We start from the raw sequence: 27,314 nt of genomic DNA on the forward strand, positions 1-27,314 counted from the left end.
ACAGACCTTTCTTTTGATGTCTCACTCGTTGGATTTGGAGGAAATTTTTAAAAATGGATTTTTTTTGGGCAAGGGGTTAACCTTGATTTTTTCTCAAAAATCGAAAAAAAATAAATTTTTATTTTTTTTACCGGAATTGATAGAGTTATTCACTGTGAGCTCATATCTGTTAACCAAAGCTTGTTTCGAGACTTTCATCAAAAGATATCGGCTTTGGAATGTAAGGAAAATAAGGAAAAGAGAGAAAAAAACGTTTCGTTTGGAATATCTCAGGCACCGGACCTTCAAGAAACTTTTAGTTTTTAGTTATGAATAGAGCTCAAAAAGACCTTTCCTTTGATATCCCACTCGATGGATTCGGAGGAAATTTTGAAAAATGGAATTTTTTTTGGCAACCTTGATTTTTTCTCAAAAATCTGAAAAAAATAAATTTGAAATTTTTTAATGGAATGTATAGGCCTGCTCACTGTGAACTCATATCTGTAAACCAAAACTTGTTTCGAGACTTTGGTCAAAAGATATCGGCTTTGGACTGAAAGGAAAAAAAAGAAAAACAAAAATTTTTGGTTAGAAATATCTCAGGAACCAGACCTCCAAAATACGTTTAGTTTTCAGTTATGAATAGAGCTTAGAGAGACCTTTTGATGTTTCACTCGATGAATTTGGAGGAATTTTTTAAAAATAAATAAATTTTTAATTTTTTTTTTTACCGGAATGCATAGGCCTGTTCACTGTGAACTCATATCTTTAAACCATCATCCAAAATCAATACCCACAATACTTACAATTTCATACTTACGAATACAGGATGTAGATTTTTCGATAGAATAAAAAGTATCGACACTCTTAGGTACATAGTATGGGTCGGATTTTGATGGAAACAAGCTTCATAAGTGAAGGTACCTTATTATGAGAATCACTATAAGCCATTTCTGATTTCACATAGTTTTCCAATAAATAAATCAACCACTCACTTATTAGTTAATAAATTTAATTTATTTAACATTTCAATTTATTGAAATAAATCGAACTCGCACTAAACACCTGATTTTAATAAAAAGGTGATAAAGCATCAATACATAAAAAAAATAATGATAAATACTATTAAATTACATAATACAAACAAATAAATCTATTTTTAAAATTATTATTTAATAATATTAAAAAAACATTTGAATATACTTTGCGGATTAATACACCTTTCGATCCACAATAACAATAAACAATAAGCAAGAGAGAGAAATAGATATAGAGAGATATTCATTTAATTATTGTTAATTTGTTGTTTTAATTAAACATATTGCAAGAATTGTATGTTATTTTGCTAAAATATTTGTGAAAAAAATAAATGAGACATATTTATCAGGTTTCTAGACAAATCCACTCCAGAATATCATCAATTTGAGACATAAAATATTTATAAAGTGTCAATATTTACAAATTAATTTAATTTGAGACAGCAACTTTATGGAGATTCAAAATGCATATAAATAACGTTTCTAGGTACACCACACATCACCAGCTTATCTTATAACATTAAGTGGCAGTGTCGAATGATTACTTCCCACCATTCTACCAAACTTATCCTCCAGTTCTTTGTTCATCTCCTGCCAAACGGCCTTGCCAATGACCGCCACCTCCTCCATTGGAGGCCGAAATACCACCAACAGTGTCAAACAGAAGCCATCTGTGGTATGTGGATATGCTGCAGGAGAATGCTCAACAGTCAAAAGGCCATGTGGGCGATGTTGAGGGAGCTCAGCTCCAAACAGCTCGATCATGAATTTTCTCAATGTCGAATGCAAACTCCGAGCTGGATGTATCTCGACCGTCGGCAAATGATGCACGTTCCTTTCACTAACCAAGACATTGAGTGTGTTTGTGGCACGTTTGCGAATCACTGCCACAATTCGCAAGTAATTTTTATGGTGAGCATATTGTATTGGCATCATCTCTGAATGCCATAGTGCTGGAGATTGCGCACGAGCTTTGTAGGTTCGTGTCATTTTTATAAGATTCAATATATCATTGGCGCGCAGTGTTAACTCACTGATATCAGCAAACCATTTTGCTTGCAACGACTCCTGGTCAGCTTGATCGGGTGTCTTTAAATTGCCACTGAGAACTCGTCCGGTGAGTAGAAATCTTACCCACGAACCGCCAGCAGTTTCAACACCAATCAAAGTTGTCATCTCACATTTCAGTCCAGTTTCTTCAAAGACTTCTCTTACGGCAGCTTCATTGATGGTTTCACCGGTTTCCATTTTACCAGCGGGCAGATACCACTTTCCTGCGCACGATTGTTTGGCCTCTTGGATCATTAGAACTTCATCTTGATCATTGATCATGACAACTGTGACAATGTAGGTCACCGATTTGCCAAGTACCGGAACGAAATCAGAAGCAGCTGATGGCTGGACGCCTTGTGCTTCGCTAGCAGCATTTTGTTCTTCCAATGAGAAGTCACATAGCTCGGAGGTGATGTCGCCAAGATCCTGACAATCGATTAGTTTGGTCAGTTGATCGTTGATTGATGAGACTGTTTGAGGCATTTTTTTGCTGTTGTGTTGTTGTTAATTGGATCGTTTAGTTCTTTTGGCTTTGCAACACAGCCACATTCAGCAGGAAAATAACAACACAAGAGCTTCCGGTTGTCTGAACAATGTTGCACTCTCGAACGGCAATCTATTCTGACCTGGAATTCATATTTGGTTAATGATGAATAAAAAAACTATAAAAAATAAACTTTTTTTTTTAATATAATTATTTACATTTGCTTGTATGTGTGAGTGAGTGTGTTAATGTCGGTTAATTGCTAAAGCGCGAGGCAGTGAAACTATCAGAATACATAACCAGAACGTTCGACCAAGACGACGACAATGGATCGTAAAAGAATTGCAATTTTTATTTTCAATTAAATGGAATAAAAAAAAAACGACAAGAAATATTAAACAAAAAACAACCGATTGGTCAGTAGGTAGACAAGTTAAGTACTTGTCGCTGTTTAGTTATTTTACTTTGTATTCTCTAACCAAGTCTAAACCGTAAAGAGACAAGAAGCAAACTAAAAGAAAGACTCTGTTGGCACTAATGCAGCATGGTTGTTGCACGAGTATCTATCGTTAGAAAATGAGTTGTTGGTCAATTCAGCGGAGTGAATGACGCCAAACCATGAGACCAAACAACCAAAGCGATGATGATAGAGGCTTAAGGAATGTCTATTCTCAGGTAAAAGAGAAAACACAAGGTAGGGTCGCGTCGGCGGTGGGGTTTTGTATGCTTCAATATTTTTTTTTTTGCAGAAAGAGATTTAAAATAGAGAAAAGCAGCAAAAGAGAAGGTTTTAAAACTTTTGAGCGAGGCTTTGAGTATATTTTTTACATTAGAAGCAGAAAGGTAGTAGAAAAAGAAGGAAAATTAAAATTTCAGTAGAAAGATAATTAATTAAACCGCATGGGTAAATAGTTGAAATAACAACAGTTTAAGAAAAGGTTTGTATATATGAAGTATTTTGGGAAGAATTCAGTAAAATGTACGAAATGGTAAAATAGATTCACTGGAATGAATTTGGTAGAAAAAAAATGTGGCATTGAAAATTTAAATTGGATGTGATTAGTTTCAGAGTTGAACAAACTTCGATCTAAAGGTATCATAATAAAGTGAAATTATTATACTACGCACTACACTTTATGCAGAATAATACCTACGTATATCAACTATGTTTAATAGGGCGTATTTTAAAATTTAAAATGTATACGGACTCAAAAGTTTCTAAACAACTTAAAAAAATATTTCCAAAGTTTCATATCTCTATCATTATATGTATTTATACGTGCACGAAAAAATTATTTTTAATTTATTAGAAAAATAGCCATAAAAAATAACCGTCAATATCATGAAAACAACGAAATCATCGGTTATTTTCAAGTGGGTAAACATTGTTCAAAAAATTTTAAAAATTATTTTTTGTGCACTCTTTTTAGTGCTTAAGTAATTAGTACGAGATTTACAAATTTTGAAAATTTTTTATCAACTTTTACAGTTTTTTAATTAAATTTCTATAAAAATTCGGAAAGTGGAAATATTGCGAAAACTGACATTTTGGTTGAAGGCTGGACCGATTTTACAGTTTAAAACTTTAAATAATTTTGTCTATACAAATTTTTAAAAAAATATTTTTTCTGAACATATGTATTTTTTTTTTCATTTTTTTCTTTCTACCTAAATAAATGAGTTTCTTAACGGTTAAATAATATTTATGTGCTTTGAATTATTATAGTACGTGCGACAAGTGCGTAGATCAAAATTTGTGGAAAAAATAAATTATAAAATAAAATAATAAAATTAAGTTTTAAGATATTTGATGGAGTTTAACTCCATGTATAGTGAAATAGCAAAAAAGTATGTTTCAATGTTAACAATGAATTTTTGGATAATTATTTTTCCTTAGTAACAAACATTTACAACTAATGTAAACAAATAAATTTCATATTTTTCCATTTGCCATTTTTTGCGATTTAAAATTGAATACTTATTCCAAACTTAACAAAGTTTTTCTCAAAACATCACTATTTGAGTTTTAAGCGTGATAACTCAAAAACTACATATAATTGAATTTAAACTTACATAATAAATTCGTTTTATTCAGCCTTATTATGAATGAAAAAACGAATTGGCTCATCCGTGTAGTCAAGTCAGTGCAACCGTACGCAGAATGAATGATACACAACACAGCCTTGTTAGTCAGGACTTGGCTTGAATAAATGGTAGTTGTATGTTGCAAAAAATGTCAAATCACACTCATTAGCTACGTTCTTTTGGGAATATTTTTCTACTGCTTATTACTTAACGCTGCTTTGAACTACTTTTTCAATATAGCAAAAGTAGTTCAAAGCATTGTTGCCAGAGCCGGATATTTATCGCCAAGCAGACTCCTTGAATTTTTAACTCGCTACTTAAAATTTTGATTTTCGATTTATCGGATTTTGGCTCTTTTAATTTTGAACTTGACGATTTAAGGTTCCTTTAAAATCAAAGCATTTTACAGCAAAAATCAACCAAAAATGTGAACAAACAACCAATTTGCAAACATTTTTCATTTGATTTTCATTTAAAATTTAATTTTACGCCCGTAAATGAGCATGAAAACCAGAATACATCAACAAAATGAAAAAGAAATTATACTTGAAGTCTGATAAGTTAAAATTATTTGAAAATTAAAAAAAAAATTAAATCTCATGCCAAAATCGGCTCCTTGCCTCGAAAATATTCTGGCCACACTGGTTCAAAGTACTTTTAAGTACTAAGCAGTAGATAAATGTTCCCTAATAACGCAGATATTGTCAGATTTGATGACTCCGAGACAAAAGTACCCTAGTCCTAGTTATAACTTAAGCGGTCACTGTGGCGTATGTGGAATATTTTTCTCATTATTTTTGTTTTGCTCATTTTTTCTGTTTTGTGAATTCTGAAGGGTCACTTGTGGGAGTCATTTTTGTAGTTTATAACCGTATTTTCAATCGAAAGTTATAAACCATGTAAGCATTTCTCTAAGACACTTCTTTAACACTACAAAGTCTTAAATAAAAACAACTTTATTCGTAAATAAGTCACGAATTCTAAGCTTGTCCTAAATTGCCTAGCTTAAAATATATCAAGAAAAAATATATCCCACTTGGAGATATAAGCCCAAAGGAGTCAAACACATCAACAATTCTAGCCTGATCAAAGGATAGTGTTATTAAATCTTAATACACTTTGGTAGGGTTGTCTGACTCACCATTAAACTATGTCATTCCCGCATTTTAGTTAGCCACTGTTCGGCGATGACCAACCTACTTCTTCCTTTTTATTTAAAATAGGTTCTTAGCTACGATAAATAAACACAACAAGAGTTACTAACAATAAGTCTTATTTGTCTAAACAAAAATATAGATTTTTTTCCATGAAGCTCACAAGTCACAAATCACCGTCCCATAAAAAAAACCTCTTTCCATTGCAAATTCTGATGACAACCAAACACAATAAAATGTATCTTTTTAAAGACTTGTAATTCTTCGGGAAGGTCAAATGTAAATCAAATCAACAAACAAATTTGAATAAAAAAGAACACCAACTTGTTTTTGGATAAAATTATTTTATTAATGTTTTGTTTTTCTTTTATTTTTTCGAAGCACGTTTGCCTTCACCCTTCTTTGGTGGAGCTTTTCCTCGAAGTCGTCGCAATCTCTTCATTTCCTGTTTGAAATCTTGATGTTCATCTCGGAAAAGGCCATACCATCTCAATTGTTTCATCAGCAGATGTGTCTCCACATGCCGGGGATACCAATTCTTGACGTAATCACGCATGTGAATCGGTTCTTCGCTGTACATTCGGACAACCTTCATGGATTTGTCATTTGTTGTGCGAGCCACTTCGCCGAATATACGATTTGACAAGAAATCCATTCGACGGGCATATTGTGTGCCAAGTTTAATTAAATCAGCGTATTTAGACATTTTTTCAGAACTTTTATTATTATTTTATTTAACTACAGAAAAAGAAAATAAAAAAAAGAACTCTAGTTGACTTGGATTTCACAAATAAACATTTGGTTTGGTTATGTCACTTTGACTTTTTCATGAATATTTTTTTTCTGATTTCTTTTATGTGAACACAGAGACATCTATGTTTGAGTAAATTGTGCAAACAAGAAGAAAACCGTTTAAGTTTAAACAAAAATAAATTCGTAAATTAGACATCGAATTCAGATTATTTTTATTTTTTCCAGTAAACAAATATGTAGCAAAATATGCAATTTATAGGCGTTTTTCTTTTTTAGTCCCGAAACGGGGCAAAGAGCGAATAGAGCTCGCTCTGAACTGAGCGCTACCTGAGCGCCCTGAACAGTTTAATACAATTGAGCACTGAACTGTCATATCATTTTTTAAATAAATTGTGAAAAATTTCAACTTTGTTTATAAAATTGGATTTTTCAAGAATTTTTCCGTCTCTAAATTTGTTTTATCTCATTCTACAAATATTACTGAAGTTAATGCGCCCGCTCGTTCTGCCCATGATATGAGTTGAACCCCAATGAGATTGTTTATGTGTCAAAGTGGATGTTTTGTTTACAAAACAAACTCAAAGATTTTTTTTTCTTTGAAAATAAGCTGAAATTTATTTTGAATAAAAAAAACATTTTTTGTTATAATTATGCAAATAAGAGTATTCTCAAAACAATTTTTTTTTTGTGGTTTGACAGTTTTACAATATCTAACAATAAATCGTTCCTAAATGATTTGTAAAAAAAAAAACAATTATATTTATTTTGACATGGGGAATGCGTATTCCAAAGTCCATGGAGGATTCGTGAATACATTAAAAATTATTCAAGGTCAAATGTCGAAAACATGGATTTTTCGAATTATAACTGTCAAACGAAGAAAGCTATGCAAAGCTTGTTTATCATACAATTCTCTATAAAAGATGTGAAATGACTTTTATCATCTGTTTAGAAGTTATCGTGATTTTAAAAAACCTAAATTGCCGAAAATTTTGTTTTTTTTGCGCTTACCTCATTGTATTGAAAATGAAGGTTTTTATATAATCTAACTTTCTAGAAATAATTTTTTCTACGATTCTGTTAAAAAAAATCAAGTATTATTTTTCAATATTCATTTGCAACGGTACCTCCCTCAACGGAACCGTTTTTTTAATTTCTGACTATCTCCCAAATAACTGTTTCAATTTTAACAATTTTTTACGCAAAACCATATTTTTTATTGCTGAAATATATGTAAATCAATATCAAAATTTTGAAAAAAAAAAAATTTTGAATTTGAAAAAAAAACTTGCAAAATTTTTTTATTGAAAAATCGATTTTTCAAAAATGGGATATTGTTTTTTTTTTTAATTTAGATGTGGATTAAAAATTTTAACAAAATTGCATTTCAATTTTATTTTAATTTTTTTTTTTTTCAAAAAATTATTTAAAAAACGGCTCTAACGGTTTTAAAAATTTTTTTTTTCTAAAAATGCATCTGTACGAGCGATCAGTTTCAACGTACCTAAATTAAAAAAAAAAAAAAATAACTCTTGCAAATATAGGTCTTTTGCGTAACAGCTTTTTCCCATCAAACCCAAAACGCGGTTTTCGGCAAAAAAAATTTTGAAAACTTGAAATGTGTTCCCACCAGAAATTTTTGGGTTTTCGTTTGACGTTTTAATTTTTTAATTCTGCAACACATCCACAGAGTCCACCAAAAATGACTAGTTAAATTCCTGTACCAAGGCTGAACCACGAACTACTGGGCCTCAAACAGTTAATTAGTGGGTGATATTTGAAAATTCGATCAAAGGGTGAAAGATCTACATTAGAATAATCAGCCCAGAATAGAAGCATGTCTTAATGAAAATAGAAAAATGATAGGTGTGATACGCAAACGCTGATGAGAATATGGAAAGAAACCTTTTCCAAACTGCCAATCGACAAAGACGGCCAACATTTGGACAATGTGGGTCAAAATATCACATATTATTAGTGGAGCAGATTTTTACTTCTTCTATAGGGCAAGTAGATTCTGCCCTAAGATGAGGAAGAACTTTGATAGAGTAGCTTTCATCATGCTGTCCGTAATGGAAAAAAAACTTAAATATCAAAGATAAATGGTGGTAATCGAGGCCAGAAATAACAGTCAACCTTTATTTTCAGTCGGTTTCTCTCTGAGAGTTACCATATTATTTTGAATAGTTTCGGTTAAGATTTGAGATTTATTTAAAAAAATTAAAAATAAAGGTTATCGGTTGAGATTTATTTTTTTAAATATCTCTCAATGGTTGAGATTTTTACAAAAAAAATAAATGGAAAAGGTCAACCTTTAACCGTTTTCGCTGAAAATAAATCAAAAATGGTTAATTCAAAGGAAAATGTCGAATTATGTTTTTATATTACAAAATAAATATTTCCACTGTGATTTGAGTCGCTGCTGGGACGACAAGCACAACCAATGCAATTTCGAATATTTCAGGAGACCGATGTCCTAATATCTAGGTCAAAGCGTTCAGCTTCCAGAAGCGTTTTCGCCCGCCCAACTTCAAACGGCTATATCTCGGAATTTAAAAAAAAAATAAAAAAGCCCGATTCCGAACAAATAGGCATGATGTGGCGGTTTAACATGGAAGATGATTTTTTTTTAAATCTGGCAATGTGCAAAGCGTAGGCCCATGACACAAGCTATCATTTGGCATCACTCTCAAAAATTGCTCTCAAGCGGTTTAATTTCCAGGAGCGTTCAAAGATTCGGGGATTTTTCGAAAAAAGAAATTTTCCCCAACTTTCAAACGCGATTTTCTCGGAATTTTGAAAAAAAATCCAAAACCCGATTATACCTCTATCGGGTAGCTGAGAATATAAGCTTTCATATGGCAGCACTTCCATGTCTCTAGGAATTGATACATTTGCAGATGAGATTTATTTTTTTCTTTCAGCGATAAATCTCACTGGTTGACCGAAACATAAAAAAATACAAAATAAAGGTTTGTCCCAGACCTTGACCGAAATTTTTCTTTTTTTAAAATAAAGGTAATTTTATGACCTTTATTGAAAATGGCGACAAATAAGAGTTATTAAGGAACCTTTCAAAAGGTTGAGATTTATTTCTGATCTCTGGTGGTAATCCTTGCACACAAACGAAAATTACCTATATTAAAAACATTCAATTGAAGGAGGTGTTGTTTTATTTGATTTTTCGAAACTGTTCATATCCTGTTTATGTGAATGAATATACTTTCACGTGATAAAACTAAAACACACACCGCTTAACTTTTTTTAATAGGTTCTTGATTTATAAAGCCACGATTTTTTTTTCTTATTTACATTAAAAGAACCTGTTTTTCCCGAAGCAGTTTACTAACTTTGTTGCAAAAAGAAATGAATTAATAAATAAAACAGAGAAACAAGGTTAAGCGCCGGTTAGAAAACGAAAGCAAAATACTAGCTATATAGTTTTTACAGCTACATCATCACTATCATCATCATTATTAATAATAACAAACTTTCTGTTTATTGATGACGAACGACGACGGACGCCAACAGACAACTTGATATCTAGGATTTATCAAGATGGCAACTTTAAACCGGGTTTAAGTTTCAATTGACGCTTCGATGAACCTATCCACGAACTTGAACAGTGAGAGATCAAAATGAAGTAAAATAGAAAAATAAAAACAAAACAATCGCTTAAACGTCCGTTAGACCTTCATTTGTAAATGAGACACAACATTCATTCATCCTGCCGCCCCCTCACAATGGACATAGACAAATTTTTTTTTTTTGCAATGCTTCGCTGAACAGTAACTGAAAAATAAACCTTTTTTTCAATTACGATTCTACCTACATATACCACTCCCATGTGGTAGAGAATTCGTGCATAGTACTCAGGTGAGGTAAACACGATTACTAAAATAAAATAAAAAAAGAGAAAAAGAAAATAACAAATCAGAGAAAAGAACAAGAATAAACTACGACGAACCGTTGGCAATTTAAATTAAATAAATTGAAACTTTTGCTACTTCAGAAATGAAACGTATGATTAACGTAGGAATGCGCCGTTAAGATTCAAGACAAACTTAATAGAGAGTATAAGTTATTTAGACATTTATTATTATTTTCAAGAATTATAGTGACTCACAGAAATTGTACTACCTGCGAGAGTAGGAGTAAAAAAAAAAGATGATAAATTAACGAGACAGGTAAGTATAGATGTCTTCTCTCAGGGAGAAGAAGATCTTGTTGTTTGATTATTATTAACTCATAATCGATGACAAATTTACGTGATTTAAAGCTGACGCTCAAAATTTTCAACATAACAAAATACTTCTTTTCTAGAAAAAAAAAACTGAATTTTATAATAAATAAATAATAATATTATAAATTTAAGAAAACTAATAATTTAAAATACATTTTAATTAAGAATAAGCAAATTCTAGAATTTGAAAACGGAATGTATAAGGCAAAAAACTTCATCAGTTCTAATTTTAGCAATTCTAGCAATCACACAACTAATCTTTTAAAAAAGAAGAAATTAAAGAAATGTCTTTCATACTTAGTTCTTTCAAAAAGATATCTAAAGTCAAATTTATTTGCAAGATCATGAACAGCCGAGAAAAAATACAACCTTAGTTTTAATGGTTGAATTAAATAAAAAACTATTGAAAAATAAAATTCGAAATATTTTGCAAGTTTTTCAAAAAAAAAAAAAAAAAATAGGTTATGTTTTAACCATTTTAATAGCAATTTACACATTAATGAATACAAAATTTAAAACACTTTTAAACCATTTAGAAGTTTACACAAAGAAATTGCGTTAATTTCAAATAAAATGGATAGTTTTTGAGCTGTCACGCTCATAAAACCCAAAAAGTGCTCTTTTGAGAAAAATGCGTTTAAGGTTTTTAATTCCTATATAATAATACTCAAGAATGTTAGGTTTGTAGATCGTCTTAGACGTACAGAAGAACTTCAAATTATTAAATGAAGTTGTTCTAGGGAACAACGCTATGGTATGGTAAAATCTTGACAAATTTGTTTTTGTCAATCAATAATTAACAATGAAAATTGACTGACTTGAGGAAACTATCATCTAAAAATATATAAATTTTTAATAATTCCCTAGGTATTCGTTTTTTTTTTCTTTAATGGTAAAAATCGTTTATCGCAACGAAAACAAAATCAAACAAAATCAAATCAATGACGAATTATTAAAAAAAAATATATTTTCAGATGAAAATTTATTGTCAGCTAAATTGAGAACATTTTTTCCTCAAGTCGAGATTTTACTTTACTCAAGTGGAATGACTATGAATTCCGTTCCTAGTGAACGCAAATGAATACAGCTAGCTATAGACCGAGCTGGCTTGTTGGTTGAGGGCGGGATCCATTCTGGACACCACCTTAAGTAAGTAAGTAAAGAGGAGATTATCCAGGTGCGTCCATCCGTACATGAAGCTGCTTTCCGTTTTTGAAATATTCAAGATTTTGTTTTAAAACCATAGCTCAAAAGTGACTATCCAAAATCCAAAAAAATTAGAAATTCAAAAAATTTTTTTTGCACAAATTTGAAGTAACCTAGACTAAGACGAAATCCAAAAACCTGGATTTTGTAGCTCGATTAGTATATTTGTTATTCAATATTCCGCTAAAATAAGACTCAATATCATATGTAACGGTCAAAATTTTCAAAAAAAATTGTGTCGCATTGTGTCGCTTTGTGTCGCATTGTGTCGCATTGTGTCGCTTTGTGTCGCATTGTGTCGCTTTGTGTCGCATTGTGTGGCATTGTGTGGCAGTGGCATTGTGTCACATTGTGTCGCATTGTGTCGCTTTGTGTCGTATTGTGTCGCATTGTGTCGCATTGTGTCGCTATGTGTCGCATTGTGTGGCATTGTGTGGCATTGTGTCGTTTTGTGTCGCATTGTGTCGCTTTGTGTCGCATTGTGTCGCTTTGTGTCGCATTGTGTCGCATTGTGTCGCATTGTGTCGCTTTGTGTCGCATTGTGTCGCTTTGTGTGGCATTGTGTCGCTTTGTGTCGCATTGTGTCGCATTGTGTCGCTTTGAGTCGCATTGTGTCGCATTGTGTCGCATTGTGTCGCATTGTGTCGCTTTGTGTCGCATTGTGTCGCTTTGTGTGGCATTGTGTCGCTTAGTGTCGCATTGTGTCGCATTGTGTCGCTTTGTGTCGCATTGTGTTGCATTGTGTCACTTTGTGTCGCATTGTGTCGCATTTTGTCGCATTGTGTCGCATTGTGTCGCTTTGTGTCGCATTGTGTCGCATTTTGTCGCTTTGTGTCGCATTGTGTCGCTTTGTGTCGCATTGTGTCGCTTTGTGTCGCATTGTGTCGCTTTGTGTCGCTTTGTGTCGCATTGTGTCGCTTTGTGTCGCATTGTGTCGCATTTTGTCGCTTTGTGTCGCATTGTGTCGCTTTGTGTGGCATTGTGTCGCTTTGTGTGGCATTGTGTCGCTTTGTGTCGCATTGTGTCGCATTGTGTCGCTTTGTGTCGCATTGTGTCGCTTTGTGTGGCATTGTGTCGCTTTGTGTCGCATTGTGTCGCATTGTGTCGCATTGTGTCGCTTTGTGTCGCATTGTGTTGCATTGTGTCGCTTTGTGTCGCATTGTGTCGCATTGTGTCGCTTTGTGTGGCATTGTGTCGCTTTGTGTCGCATTGTGTCGCATTTTGTCGCTTTGTGTCGCATTGTGTCGCATTGTGTCGCTTTGTGTCGCATTGTGTCGCTTTGTGTGGCATTGTGTCGCTTTGTGTCGCATTGTGTCACTTTGTGTCGCATTGTGTCGCTTTGTGTCGCATTGTGTCGCTTTGTGTGGCATTGTGTCGCTTTGTGTCGCATTGTGTCGCTTTGTGTGGCATTGTGTCGCTTTGTGTCGCATTGTGTCGCATTGTGTCGCTTTGTGTCGCATTGTGTCGCATTGTGTCGCTTTGTGTCGCATTGTGTCGCTTTGTGTCGCATTGTGTCGCTTTGTGTCGCATTGTGTCGCTTTGTGTCGCATTGTGTCGCATTTTGTCGCTTTGTGTCGCATTGTGTCGCATTGTGTCGCTTTGTGTCGCATTGTGTCGCTTTGTGTGGCATTGTGTCGCATTGTGTCGCTTTGTGTCGCATTGTGTCGCATTGTGTCGCTTTGTGTCGCATTGTGTCGCTTTGTGTGGCATTGTGTCGCTTTGTGTCGCATTGTGTCGCATTGTGTCGCTTTGTGTCGCATTGTGTGGCATTGTGTCGCTTTGTGTCGCATTGTGTCGCATTGTGTCGCTTTGTGTCGCATTGTGTCGCTTTGTGTGGCATTGTGTCGCTTTGTGTCGTATTGTGTCGCATTTTGTCGCTTTGTGTCGCATTGTGTCGCATTGTGTCGCTTTGTGTCGCATTGTGTCGCTTTGTGTCGCATTGTGTCGCATTGTGTCGCTTTGTGTCGCATTGTGTCGCATTGTGTCGCTTTGTGTCGCATTGTGTCGCTTTGTGTGGCATTGTGTCGCTTTGTGTCGCATTGTGTCGCATTGTGTCGCTTTGTGTCGCATTGTGTTGCATTGTGTCGCTTTGTGTGGCATTGTGTGGCAGTGGCATTGTGTCACATTGTGTCGCATTGTGTCGCTATGTGTCGCATTGTGTGGCATTGTGTCGTTTTGTGTCGCATTGTGTCGCATTGTGTCGCATTGTGTCGCTTTGTGTCGCATTGTGTCGCATTGTGTCGCTTTGTGTCGCATTGTGTCGCTTTGTGTGGCATTGTGTCGCTTTGTGTCGCATTGTGTCGCATTGTGTCGCTTTGTGTCGCATTGTGTCGCATTGTGTCGCTTTGTGTGGCATTGTGTCGCTTTGTGTCGCATTGTGTCGCTTTGTGTCGCATTGTGTTGCATTGTGTCGCTTTGTGTCGCATTGTGTCGCATTTTGTCGCATTGTGTCGCATTTTGTCGCATTGTGTCGCTTTGTGTGGCATTGTGTCGCTTTGTGTCGCATTGTGTCGCTTTGTGTCGCATTGTGTCGCTTTGTGTCGCATTGTGTCGCATTGTGTCGCATTTTGTCGCATTGTGTCGCATTGTGTCGCATTGTGTCGCTTTGTGTCGCATTGTGTCGCATTTTGTCGCTTTGTGTCGCATTGTGTCGCTTTGTGTCGCATTGTGTCGCTTTGTGTCGCATTGTGTCGCTTTGTGTCGCTTTGTGTCGCATTGTGTCGCTTTGTGTCGCATTGTGTCGCTTTGTGTCGCATTGTGTCGCTTTGTGTCGCATTGTGTCGCTTTGTGTCGCTTTGTGTCGCATTGTGTCGCTTTGTGTCGCATTGTGTCACTTTGTGTCGCATTGTGTCGCATTTTGTCGCTTTGTGTCGCATTGTGTAGCATTGTGTCGCATTGTGTCGCTTTGTGTCGCATTGTGTTGCTTTGTGTGGCATTGTATCGCATTGTGTAGCTTTGTGTCGCATTGTGTCGCTTTGTGTGGCATTGTGTGGCATTGTGTCGCTTTGTGTCGCATTGTGTCGCATTGTGTCGCTTTGTGTCACATTGTGTCGCATTGTGTCGCTTTGTGTCGCATTGTGTCGCTTTGTGTCGCATTGTGTCGCTTTGTGTGGCATTGTGTCGCATTGTGTCGCTTTGTGTCGCATTGTGTCGCTTTGTGTGGCATTGTGTCGCTTTGTGTCGCATTGTGTCACTTTGTGTGGCATTGTGTCGCATTGTGTCGCTTTGTGTCGCATTGTGTTGCATTGTGTCGCTTTGTGTCGCATTGTGTCGCATTGTGTCGCTTTGTGTGGCATTGTGTCGCTTTGTGTCGCATTGTGTCGCATTTTGTCGCTTTGTGTCGCATTGTGTCGCTTTGTGTCGCATTGTGTCGCTTTGTGTGGCATTGTGTCGCTTTGTGTCGCATTGTGTCACTTTGTGTCGCATTGTGTCGCATTGTGTCGCTTTGTGTCGCATTGTGTCGCTTTGTGTGGCATTGTGTCGCTTTGTGTCGCATTGTGTCGCATTGTGTCGCTTTGTGTCGCATTGTGTTGCATTGTGTCGCTTTGTGTCGCATTGTGTCGCATTGTGTCGCTTTGTGTCGCTTTGTGTGGCATTGTGTCGCATTGTGTCGCTTTGTGTCGCATTGTGTCGCTTTGTGTGGCATTGTGTCGCTTTGTGTCGCATTGTGTCGCATTGTGTCGCTTTGTGTCGCATTGTGTCGCATTGTGTCGCTTTGTGTCGCATTGTGTCGCTTTGTGTCGCATTGTGTCGCTTTGTGTGGCATTGTGTCGCTTTGTGTCGCATTGTGTCGCATTGTGTCGCTTTGTGTCGCATTGTGTCGCATTGTGTCGCTTTCTGTCGCTTTGTGTCGCATTGTGTCGCATTGTGTCGCATTGTGTCGCTTTGTGTCGCATTGTGTCGCTTTGTGTGGCATTGTGTCGCATTGTGTCGCTTTGTGTCGCATTGTGTCGCTTTGTGTATCATTGTGTCGCTTTGTGTCGCATTGTGTCGCATTGTGTCGCATTGTGTCGCTTTGTGTCGCATTGTGTCGCATTGTGTCGCTTTGTGTCGCATTGTGTCGCATTGTGTCGCTTTGTGTCGCATTGTGTCGCTTTGTGTCGCATTGTGTCGCTTTGTGTCGCATTGTGTCGCTTTTTGTCGCTTTGTGTCGCATTGTTTCGCATTGTGTCGCTTTGTGTCGCATTGTGTCGCTTTGTGTGGCATTGTGTCGCATTGTGTCGCTTTGTGTCGCATTGTGTCGCTTTGTGTGGCATTGTGTCGCTTTGTGTCGCATTGTGTCGCATTGTGTCGCTTTGTGTCACATTGTGTCGCTTTGTGTCGCTTTGTGTCGCATTGTGTCGCTTTGTGTCGCATTGTGTCGCTTTGTGTCGCATTGTTTCGCATTGTGTCGCTTTGTGTCGCATTGTGTCGCTTTGTGTGGCATTGTGTCGCATTGTGTCGCTTTGTGTCGCATTGTGTCGCTTTGTGTCGCATTGTGTCGCTTTGTGTCGCATTGTGTCGCATTGTGTCGCATTTTGTCGCTTTGTGTCGCATTGTTTCGCATTGTGTCGCTTTGTGTCGCATTGTGTCGCTTTGTGTCGCATTGTGTCGCATTGTGTCGCTTTGTGTCGCATTGTGTCGCTTTGTGTCGCATTGTGTCGCTTTGTGTGGCATTGTGTCGCATTGTGTCGCATTGTGTCGCTTTGTGTCGCATTGTGTTGCATTGTGTCGCTTTGTGTCGCATTGTGTCGCATTGTGTCGCATTGTGTCGCTTTGTGTCGCTTTGTGTCGCATTGTGTTGCATTGTGTCGCTTTGTGTCGCATTGTGTCGCATTGTGTCGCTTTGTGTCGCATTGTGTTGCATTGTGTCGCTTTGTGTCGCATTGTGTCGCATTGTGTCGCTTTGTGTCGCATTGTGTCGCATTGTGTCGCATTGTGTCGCTTTGTGTCGCATTGTGTCGCTTTGTGTCGCATTGTGTCGCATTGTGTCGCTTTGTGTCGCATTGTGTTGCATTGTGTCGCTTTGTGTCGCATTGTGTCGCATTTTGTCGCTTTGTGTCGCATTGTGTCGCATTGTGTCGCATTGTGTCGCTTTGTGTCGCTTTGTGTCGCATTGTGTCGCTTTGTATCGCATTGTGTCGCATTGTGTCGCTTTGTGTCGCATTGTGTCGCTTTGTGTGGCATTGTGTCGCTTTGTGTCGCATTGTGTCGCTTTGTGTCGCATTGTGTCGCATTGTGTCGCTTTGTGTCGCATTGTGTCGCTTTGTGTCGCATTGTGTCGCATTGTGTCGCTTTGTGTCGCATTGTGTTGCATTGTGTCGCTTTGTGTCGCATTGTGTCGCATTTTGTCGCATTGTGTCGCATTGTGTCGCATTGTGTCGCATTGTGTGGTATACATTATTTTTGATACAAACCCCAATTTTGTAACTCAAACCGTTTTTGAAATATTCAAGATTTTGTTTTAAAACCATAGCTGAAAAGTGAAATTTGGTGATGTTTTGCAAGGTTTTTTTTTTTGTAATATCTTCTTTAGAAAGTGTAGGTACTACCCATACAAATTTTTAAAGAAATTACAATTTTCTCAGAGAATGATATACAGTACGTAATGCTGTATGTTTTGAACAAAACTGCGTTTTTCTCTAGAAAAACATTTTGGATGGTTAACTAATTCAAAGGAAGTACAAGAGCAAGTACGTGCGATCCAGTCGTGAATTTTATTTTAAAATATGTACTCTTCAAACAAATATTTTTTTTTAATCAACAAAGTTATTATAAAATTATAAAAAAAGGCTGTGACGGTTTTAAATTTATTGTTAAACATGTTATTCAATTAAAAAGTTAATAACTTTTTATTATTAAAAAGTTAAAGTGACCTCAACTCCATATGCGTTTGAGGTCACTTTAACTTTTTAATAATAAAAAGTTATTAACTTTTTAATTGAATTATATTCAATCACTCCGCTTAAAAATAAAAATAATTTTCATTATTTTTTTTTTTTCACTTTGTTTAGTTAAACATGTATTTTAACAGAAGACTCCTTCTTTGAAAAACGTGTCTTATGAATCGATTATAAAATTAAAATAATTTTCATTATTTTTTTCTTCGTATCTTATGAATATTACTCAAAAGTAAGTGTAGAAAATCCCATTTTAAACACGAAACTTTCATTTTAGTGTTTTTCTTCGGAAAGAACCTTAGAGATCCGAAGAGCTTAACCTAGGTGGGAAAGTTGAAAGCATATCACAAGACCCCTTAAATTTACAATAAATGTATATTATAACAAGTCAGAAACTAAAAAATTGCACTTCAGAAGATTTCGTTTACTTAAGCTTGAGTAGTTTCAAAAATCATAACAAAAGTAACTGACTGATTGAGTGCCACCGATCATTAAATAAACATTTTTGTAAGTTCAAATTTCGCTTGAAATGTTTGAAGGAAAGTGGTTTCTATCTAAAAATTAATAAAGTTGACATTTTTTTGTATACATATTTTGAACATCGAATTTCTGGTAAGTAAAGCCTTTAAGTTGTATCAAAACTGTAATCTTTTCGGTTCTGCTACATATTTTGATGTCACGACAAGGTCAAATATATTTCTACCGAGTTTATTTACAATATTGGATTCATAAAATAATAGTCTAAGAGCCGGCAGCATATTTTGGCAGTTTTGATATAACCGAAATTCGAGTGTGCACATATCTAGATATGCACCACAGTATGTCAACGGAACAAGTCTGGCAGTGATCTTTTTCAGCTTTCCCTTGCCAGACGCATCCAAAGTGCAGCAAAAAATCAATTTTTGGCGTTTTGGTATAACCGAATAAATGATACACCAAAAAATCATAAAAAATCCCCTGATTTCGAATCTGTGGGTACCGCAAGTTTCTTTTTCAGCTTTCCCCCCGCCAGACCGCTTTAAAGCAGTTTTAAGTGCATTTTTCTAATAAAAACCCTGATTACTTATTTTCTGTTAGGTATAACCGTATGATGGTAACAAATTAATATTCTATGTCTATTCCAGGTCTAGAAAATATAATTTTTAGCCAGCTATTTTTCAGCCTTCCCTCTGCCAGACGCATCCAAAGTGCAGTCAAAAACCAACTTTTGGCGTTTTTCTAGGTATTACCCCAATAAATGATACACCAAAAAATCATAAAAAGTCCCCTGATTTCAAAAATGTGGGTACCAGAAGTTTTTTTTAGCTTTCGCCCCGCCAGACCGCTTTGAAGCATTTTGAAATGCATTTTTCTAATAAAAAACCTAATAGCTTATTTTCTGTTGGGTATAACCCTATGATGGTAACAAATTAAAGTTCTATGTCTATTCCTGGTTTAGAAAATATAAGTTTAAGCCAGATATTTTTCAGCCTTCCCTCTGCCAGACGCCCTTAAAGGTTTCCCAAACAGGTTTTTCCATAGAAAAAACACCTAGTTTCTGTTTTTTTCTTATAAAATTGAAATAATATTTTTTTGTTTAGAGTAACCATATGATGGCCAAATATTAACTTTCTCTGCCTTTTCCTGATTTAGAAAATGTAAGTTTAATCCAGTTTTGTTTCAGCCTACCCTCTGCCAGACGCCCTAAAAGGTATCTCAATAGTACGGGAAAGTTAGATTTTGCTATATGGGGCATGGCGCATGGGGTTCTGGGAAAAAATCCGAAATGCATTTTGACTTCAGGGCTCGAAAGGCATAAAGACACGAGTCGTAAACCAAATTTTGTTCAATCGCACTAAGAGTCATTTAGCCGCCATTTTTTTTTTAATATAAATTTTAGTTTTTCACATAACTCGCGTATTTTTGAACCTACAAAAAAAACAATGTATGACAAACTTGAAATAATTTAATTTTCTACAATATATGTTAAATAACATTTTTATCCCTTTGGTTTAAAAGTTAGGGTGTTTTTTTTTAAACACGTCAAAAAGTGATTTTCTTATTTTTGTCATATCTCTTTTATTTGAGCGTTTTTTAAAAAATTTGTTCGTTGTAAAAGTTGTAGACCTTTTGATTACCTTCATTTGTTACAATATTGGTTTTTCGATTTGACAGACCGTTTTCGATCTGTAGGCAAAAAACTTCAAAAAATTGCAATTTTTTGTATAGGGACAAACAAAATGATTCTTGGTGCGGTTGTACAAAATGTGGTTTTAGACTCTTTCGATCCCTGGGTTTATGCTCTTTTAATCCCTGAAGACAAAATGCATTTCGGATTTTTTCCCAGACCCCCATGCCCCATATAGCAAAATCTAACTTTCCCGTACTATTGAGATACCTTTTAGGGCGTCTGGCAGAGGGAAGGCTGAAAAATATCTGGCTTAAACTTATATTTTCTAAACCAGGAATAGACATAGAACTTTAATTTGTTACCATCATACGGTTATACCCAACAGAAAATAAGCTATTAGGTTTTTTATTAGAAAAATGCATTTCAAAATGCTTCAAAGCGGTCTGGCGGGGCGAAAGCTAAAAAAAACTTCTGGTACCCACATTTTTGAAATCAGGGGACTTTTTATGATTTTTTGGTGTATCATTTATTGGGGTAATACCTAGAAAAACGCCAAAAGTTGGTTTTTGACTGCACTTTGGATGCGTCTGGCAGAGGGAAGGCTGAAAAATAGCTGGCTAAAAATTATATTTTCTAGACCTGGAATAGACATAGAATATTAATTTGCTACCATCATACAGTTATACCTAACAGAAAATAAGTAATCAGGGTTTTTATTAGAAAAATGCACTTAAAAATGCTTTAAAGCGGTCTGGCGGGGGGAAAGCCGAAAAAGAAACTTGCGGTACCCACATTTTTGAAATCAGGGGATTTTTTATGATTTTTTGGTGTATCATTTATTGGGGTAATACCTAGTAAAACTCCAAAAGTTGATTTTTGACTGCACTTTGGATGCGTCTGGCAGAGGGAAGGCTGAAAAATAGATGGCTAAAAATTATATTTTCTGGACCTGGAATAGACATAGAATATTAATTTGTTACCATCATACGGTTATACCTTACAGAAAATAAGTAATTAGGTTTTTTATTAGAAAAATGCACTTAAAAATGCTTTAAAGCGGTCTGGCGGGGGGAAAGCTGAAAAAGAAACTTGCGGTACCCACAGATTCGAAATTAGGGGATTTTTTATGATTTTTTGGTGTATCATTTATTCGGTTATACCAAAACGCCAAAAATTGATTTTTTGCTGCACTTTGGATGCGTCTGGCAAGGGAAAGCTGAAAAAGATCACTGCCAGACTTGTTCCGTTGACATACTGTGGTGCATATCTAGATATGTGCACACTCGAATTTCGGTTATATCAAAACTGCCAAAATATGCTGTCGGCTCTCGGTCTATAAGGAAAATCTATTACACGAAACCAGGAAAAAACTAAAGTTTCAAGAACAACAAAATCTGAGAAAGAGTTTTTTTTTTTAATTTCGAAATTGTTTGCTTCAAAAATCTCCAAACTCAAAATAAACAAATTTTGTGTCATTCCGCGAATGACCCGCGGAATGATAAACTCACAAATAATTTAAATATGTTTGTCAATTAAATCACTAAACTGGTTTTATAATTTTTTCTTACAAGAAATGAATGAACCACAAATTCAATAAACAACAAGATTGCCTTCGCTTAACTTATGTAGACACTATAAAAGAACATTAACATTGTCGTTGTCGTGGTCGTCATCGTCCAATAAAAACAACAAAAAAAAAAAAAATGGAAAATTAAAACTATTCTCACAACTCGTAGAAAAGAATTTGCTAAAATATGTTTTGGTATTCGGCTTTGGGCCGCAAACTCACTCACGTTAACGATACTTCCAAGTGGCTATTTGAGCCCTCGATAGTTTAAGCAAAAGAAACACAAAAATTAACTTTCAATCAGCGTTTCGATATTCGAATTCCCAAAAAAAAAAAAAACTTGTGGTCACGACCGTGTGTCTCTAAGTGAATTATATTATTATTGTTGGCACTCGAATGAGTTCTTGTAAACTGATTTTGATTTTCTCGATTGAAATGAAATCAAGACCACTTGACTCTGTAATGTAACAGAGCCCACAGGTGGAATGGGAATTCAACAAACTGGAATTGGACATTTAATAGCGCTTCAAAAAGAGTGAGTGAAGAATGCGACGCGTCACAACTTCACAAGTTTACAATCACAACAGAAACAGACAAGACAAGAGAAGACAAAAAGACAGCAAGTAGAAGGAAGGAACGAAGGTTGGCACGCTCTCTAATGGAAACTAGGATCGCGTAGATTTGTTACTTTACTATCATAGTCGTTTGGTTCGTTGTCGTCATCTCAAGCCAGGGGCGTAGTTACCACTGTATCAGCTGTATCCATGTAACAGGTACCTGGAGATTTAGGGCCCCCCAAAAAATTGATATTGCAGAAAAACGAAACTCTGAGAAGCGAAAGAGATACAAAAAAGAGCTGAATAAAATGTTACCAAATAAAATTGAAAAATTCTATTTTTTTTTATAACTTCACTCATTGGTAAATAAGTATATAAAAAAAAAACTGACAAAATTTTAAATGAAAAAACAAATTTATTCGAAAGAATTATTACGTTCCTTACTTTGTGGCGGAATAATAAAAAAGCTAATCTAAGAAATTGAAGCTAATTTGTCGCGCAAAAATCAATTTTGTAGATCCTCTATGGGTAATTTTTAATATTTGAATTTCGAGTTAAACAAAAGTGCACTTCTTCCGGTTTGTTCAGGCCAATGGAGAAATTTTTTAAATTTTATTATCAGAATTGTAGCCTTAAAAAACTAAATTTTTGGTGTAGTTCACACTTTTTAAAATGTTGCTAATAAAAGTGAGCTTTCTAAATGCGAAAAAATGCAAAATTATAATTTTTTTTTTCAGAAATTTGATTTTGTATACCTAAAATTAATCTGGGTAATTTCAAATGTCTGCAAAAACATTTTTGAATTTCTCAATTTTTAGATTTTGAAAGTAATAAACGTGCATTTAATTTGCTACAATTTCTGCGATTAGTTTTTTTTTAACCTGCCAAAAAGGGTTCGCCAAGGGAAGGGACGTTAAAATTATTAGACCAGTTCCAATAATTTTTGAATAAAAAAAAATATTAGCAGCATATGGGAGGTTGGAAAATTAAGGATAAATGGTATATGAAAGGGGAAAACTAAATTGCCCACAAACAATTTGGGGGAAAGCGGGTGGTTTTTTACGATTTCTGTCAATAGTAGACCTCCTATCGAAAAAAAAGTTGAATACAAAAGTTGTAGATAGTAAAAGTGTCTACAACTTTTACTCAAATCATTTTTTTTTCTATAACCTCAAAAATATTGAGAAAACTGCAAATATACGTATTTTTATCTTTATCTTTTACAAAAATCGTTGGATTTTAACAAATGTTTTTTGAGTAAAAAGTAAATTTTTTGGATTTTTGATGAATTTAATTTAAAAAAATAGCCTATTTTTCAATCAAAAAAATTACCGAACAAAATTTGGAATGCAGTTATTTAGATTTAATTTAAGATTGTGTGGAAAAACTATACTTTTGTTTTAGAAAATATTGAGAAAAATTGAAAAAAAAAAAAAAACGATCGATTCTCCGTAAATAACAGTAATATGGCCGGAAATATTTTTCCATAGAAACCAAATTATACTTTTCTAATGGCCTTTGACCATCTTAATTGGATTCTATCATTAGAATAGCTCTAACCTGCAAAGTTTTTGAGATATTGAATTTTGAACTTCCAAAACACTATTTTTGGCATGATAATATCTCAAAAACGTGATGTGATAGAATTTTTCTAACTTCGGATACGAGCTCAGCGCACAAAAAACCATTAGAAAAAAATACTTTGATTTCTATAAAAAAATACTTTTTGACTAGTAAAATCGATTTGTATGCCTTGTTCAATTTTATTAGTGAAAAAGTACCAAATCAGTCTGCTAATAATTTTTTCAACTTTTGCCATCTGAAAACCGGATTGGCAATTGGCTTGGTTATTGAATTAAATGTTCTTGTTTCTAGTTTTTCTGAGGTAACCACAACACGCTTTCTTTTTTCATAAAAGCAGGAAAGGTTGAAAAACTAAGAGCTTGATTGCATCATCAAATTTGCCTTAAGGCAAGGAACCCGACTAACAAATTTGTTCCTATAAAGCTTAACAGGTGTTAATGTTGCTCCTGTAAAGCTTTATAGAGGGGATAATGTTTGTTGGGAAAGTAGGTTACTATTTTGATAAGTTTTGTTAAAAAGATACTTATTGACGTAAGTTTTTTAGTTTTTAGGAGATGGAGGGGCCCCAAAAAAAATTGGATACAGGGCCCCAAAAGACTAGTTACGCCACTGTCTCTAACTCTAGCTTCTATCTTCTATCTTACCTAAAGCAAGTAAGCAAGTAATGAATTTTTGTAAACCAGTTTGTGCCCCGAGAATGTGCGTATATTGCAAGAAGTTTTTCTTGTTCTGAGCCAGAGCCAGGCTAAAAAAATAGGGAGACAGAGAATTTCGTTCTGGTTATTCTTCATTTTTTTCCATTATTAGGTCACGAAAAGGCATTCATCTCCGTGGGCTTTGCTTCGCCCTCAGCCCCAGCAATTTTACCAATGTTATAGAGGAGTTATACACAAACAATAAATGAAAAGTATTTTGCATTCAAGTTAAGAGATTTTGTATGCATTTTTTTTTAGTTTTAATGAATTAATGATGTGAATAGATTTAAATAGGACATTCTTTTTTACTCACCTTTTCTTCGTTCTAGTTTCAGGCTCTTTTGAGCGAAGGTTTTTTTCTGGTATAGAGCAATACTTTGTCTGTTGTTTTGTTTAAATATTTTGAAAATGTTTATAAACAAATAGATTTATACACAATTTACCGCACGAAAATAAATAAATGACAACCTGCACAGTTGATAACAAATACAAAACAAAACAAACTTTTCATTTTTCGCAGGTCCATTTTTCGTTCTTTTGCATTTTTCTGAAATGGAATATGAAATGTCAAATGTTGTGGATTGTGGAATATATATTTTCTTTCAATGTATATTAGCGACACCTAGCAGTGAGTACTATCTATACTTTTTGTATAAATTTTCAAAGTGGCGGTTATTTTTGAAAATGTATTTGCTTGTTTAGACTGTGACATTTTTAGTGCGTTAAAAAAATGAAGAGTTGCGACTTCCATAATTAGCAGATTTGCAAAAAGTTTAAAATTCATACTCATTTCAAAGTGAATATTCTTCATTCTTGTGCATAATAAGAACCACTTGACAAATTCACGGATGTCCGGCTATCAGTAATATCGTGCGTAAAACCCAAAAGCACGAATTTGCAAAATTGTAGTTTTGAAAAAAAACGGCTTCAAAGTTTTGGAAACTCATGCAATCATTTGGAAACTGCAATGCAACAGAAATTGATAGTACAGTCTAGGCAACAGATGAGGGACTGGGATCGACGCAGTGAATAGAGGGAACGATAACAAGTAAAATGGCACATCAAATGAAAATGTCCAAAAATGCAAATTAGAGGCTTTTGGCGTTGTGTCGACTATGTATATATTTATATATATTTTAACAAAAAGTACTAAAATCCTTCCCTTCTTCCTCTTTTGTTAAACTCCTTAAGCTTGCTATTTCTACTTGGGTGTACTTTCTTTGTGGGCTAATTAAGGAGTACAAAGTATATCGTGTAAAATTCAGTAAATATTCGATATTATATGATTGAAATGAATTATCTAAATATTCCAGTAAAGTGACGTAGGAGTTGGTTTTTAAAATACATACATAAATAAAAGGTTTTCTGTTTAAACCAGTGCACTACAGTGCTTCTTTGGTTTTGAAGAAAGCACTTTAACTTGATTTCTTCATTACATTTAGCAATTTTTTTTTTAATATTTGGGGTAAATGTGTTATATCTCTACTATTGTTCTTTGGAACAATAGTAGATTTTAGCGCATAGAACAATAATTTTGGAAATAATTTATAGCTTAAGGTATTGAGACATAAATTTGCTAATACCCCTACTAACATTTTTGCTTCTATAATGCTTTACAGAAGCAACAATTGCATCTGTAAAGCTTTATAGAACCAAAATTGTTTGTCAGGACATTCTCAAATAAAAACATTTTTTTTAAAAAGAGCATTCAAAATGATGCGCTTTCTAAATCATTTTTGTGAGTTCTCTGGTCGGAAAATACATACAAAATGAGTTCGAAAATTGTCACTTTTGTACTTTCGGCAAATTATAGTTAAGGCTTAGCTATGTACATATATATATTTTATGTTTGAATTTTTGTTTAAGTTGTCTGACAAATAAATGTTTGATAAGATAAAAAATTCACATACTCAAAGTTTTTTCTTTGTCATTAAACTAATAGAAAAACAATACCTATCGCAAAAAAAGTAATGAAGAATATTTTTAAAATTTCAAGCCATCTGTCACTTAAATATCGGTTTTTGGCAATTTACCAATTTATTTTTTGTTTTATCTAAAAGCATTAATAATAAATTTCCCATACTTTTTATGTATATATGTAAAAATTAGTTTACCTATACTTTTTGGAATATTGTCCTAATGACTGAATGAATGACACATGTCAACGCTTAAAATAAATCCATCACTTCTCACTTATTCAACTGATTGTTTGCCTCAATTTTAATGTGTTGTCATACATTTTCTTAGAAATCATTCGATTTTCTTTAGAAATTAAAAACAATCCATTTTGTTAACAAAAATTTATTTATTTATTTTTTTTTATTGAAAAATACAAAAACTTAAAATAAACACAAAGAAGATCATGAAATTTAAAAATAAATGTATTAGTTGTTAGAATGAATGAAAAATAAAATCTTACAATTATTTTTAATTATATTAACTTAAATCACAGATATCTATTTTACAATTTAATTTTCTTTTTTTTTTTTCATATTCAAAATAATGTTAAAAAAAATATTATAAGAAAAATGTAAATTATTTATGTTAATCTAGTATGGCTTTATAAGTTTTTATTTTCAAAAAATAATGTTTATGATTTATGATTTGACTTTTGATTTTTATTTTTAATTTAAAAAAAAAAAACTTAAAAACTAAAAATAAAAATAATATTTTTTTTATTTCAAACATGAGAAATGTGCATGCGTATGAATAAAATTTTATTTAAAGAAAAAAAGCAGTACAATTTATCTAAACTGTTAGTGTTTAATCTTAATCAAGATATTAAGAAAATAAAAATTTATATTCAAACTTACGTCAGTTTTGACATGTTTCATTCTTTGGACAGTGTTCACATTGGCCTCATTCCGTTGACTCATTTTGATATCTCTGTGAGTTCGAAGATGTTTAAAAGTTACTGTCTCTTTTGAC

At 34.2% G+C, this 27,314-nt stretch overlaps 2 protein-coding genes across 4 annotated transcripts; both read right to left on the reverse strand.

The window, feature by feature from the left end:
- Window positions 1–1,182: 1,182 nt before the first annotated feature.
- Window positions 1,183–24,919, reverse strand: LOC129918662 (8-oxo-dGDP phosphatase NUDT18). 3 transcript variants are annotated; one of them, XM_055999290.1, is made up of 2 exons: window positions 24,700–24,919; window positions 1,183–2,695 (listed from the first exon to the last, which is right to left on the reverse strand). In XM_055999290.1, exon 2 carries the CDS (start codon window positions 2,550–2,552, stop codon window positions 1,524–1,526), a length of 1,029 nt encoding a protein of 342 aa, XP_055855265.1. In that variant the 5' UTR covers window positions 2,553–2,695; window positions 24,700–24,919; the 3' UTR covers window positions 1,183–1,523. The 3 variants fall into 3 exon arrangements, with proteins under 3 accessions (XP_055855265.1, XP_055855267.1, XP_055855266.1); XM_055999292.1 differs by lacking the exon at window positions 24,700–24,919 and adding an exon at window positions 21,777–22,290; XM_055999291.1 differs by lacking the exon at window positions 24,700–24,919 and adding an exon at window positions 2,772–2,995.
- LOC129918663 (28S ribosomal protein S33, mitochondrial) lies at window positions 6,153–6,550 on the reverse strand. Its single transcript, XM_055999293.1, has one exon. The coding sequence runs from the start codon at window positions 6,496–6,498 to the stop codon at window positions 6,160–6,162; it is 339 nt and encodes a 112-aa protein (XP_055855268.1). The 5' UTR covers window positions 6,499–6,550; the 3' UTR covers window positions 6,153–6,159.
- Window positions 24,920–27,314: the final 2,395 nt, after the last annotated feature.

The sequence above is a fragment of the Episyrphus balteatus genome, chromosome 4, assembly GCF_945859705.1.
Source record: "Episyrphus balteatus chromosome 4, idEpiBalt1.1, whole genome shotgun sequence".
Lineage (NCBI taxonomy): Eukaryota > Metazoa > Arthropoda > Insecta > Diptera > Syrphidae > Episyrphus > Episyrphus balteatus.

Excerpts from the sequence above, each read along its gene's own strand:
- LOC129918662 (XM_055999290.1), bottom strand. The coding sequence starts at position 2,552 with ATGCCTCAAACAGTCTCATCAATCAACGATCAACTGACCAAACTAATC.
- LOC129918663 (XM_055999293.1), bottom strand. The coding sequence starts at position 6,498 with ATGTCTAAATACGCTGATTTAATTAAACTTGGCACACAATATGCCCGT.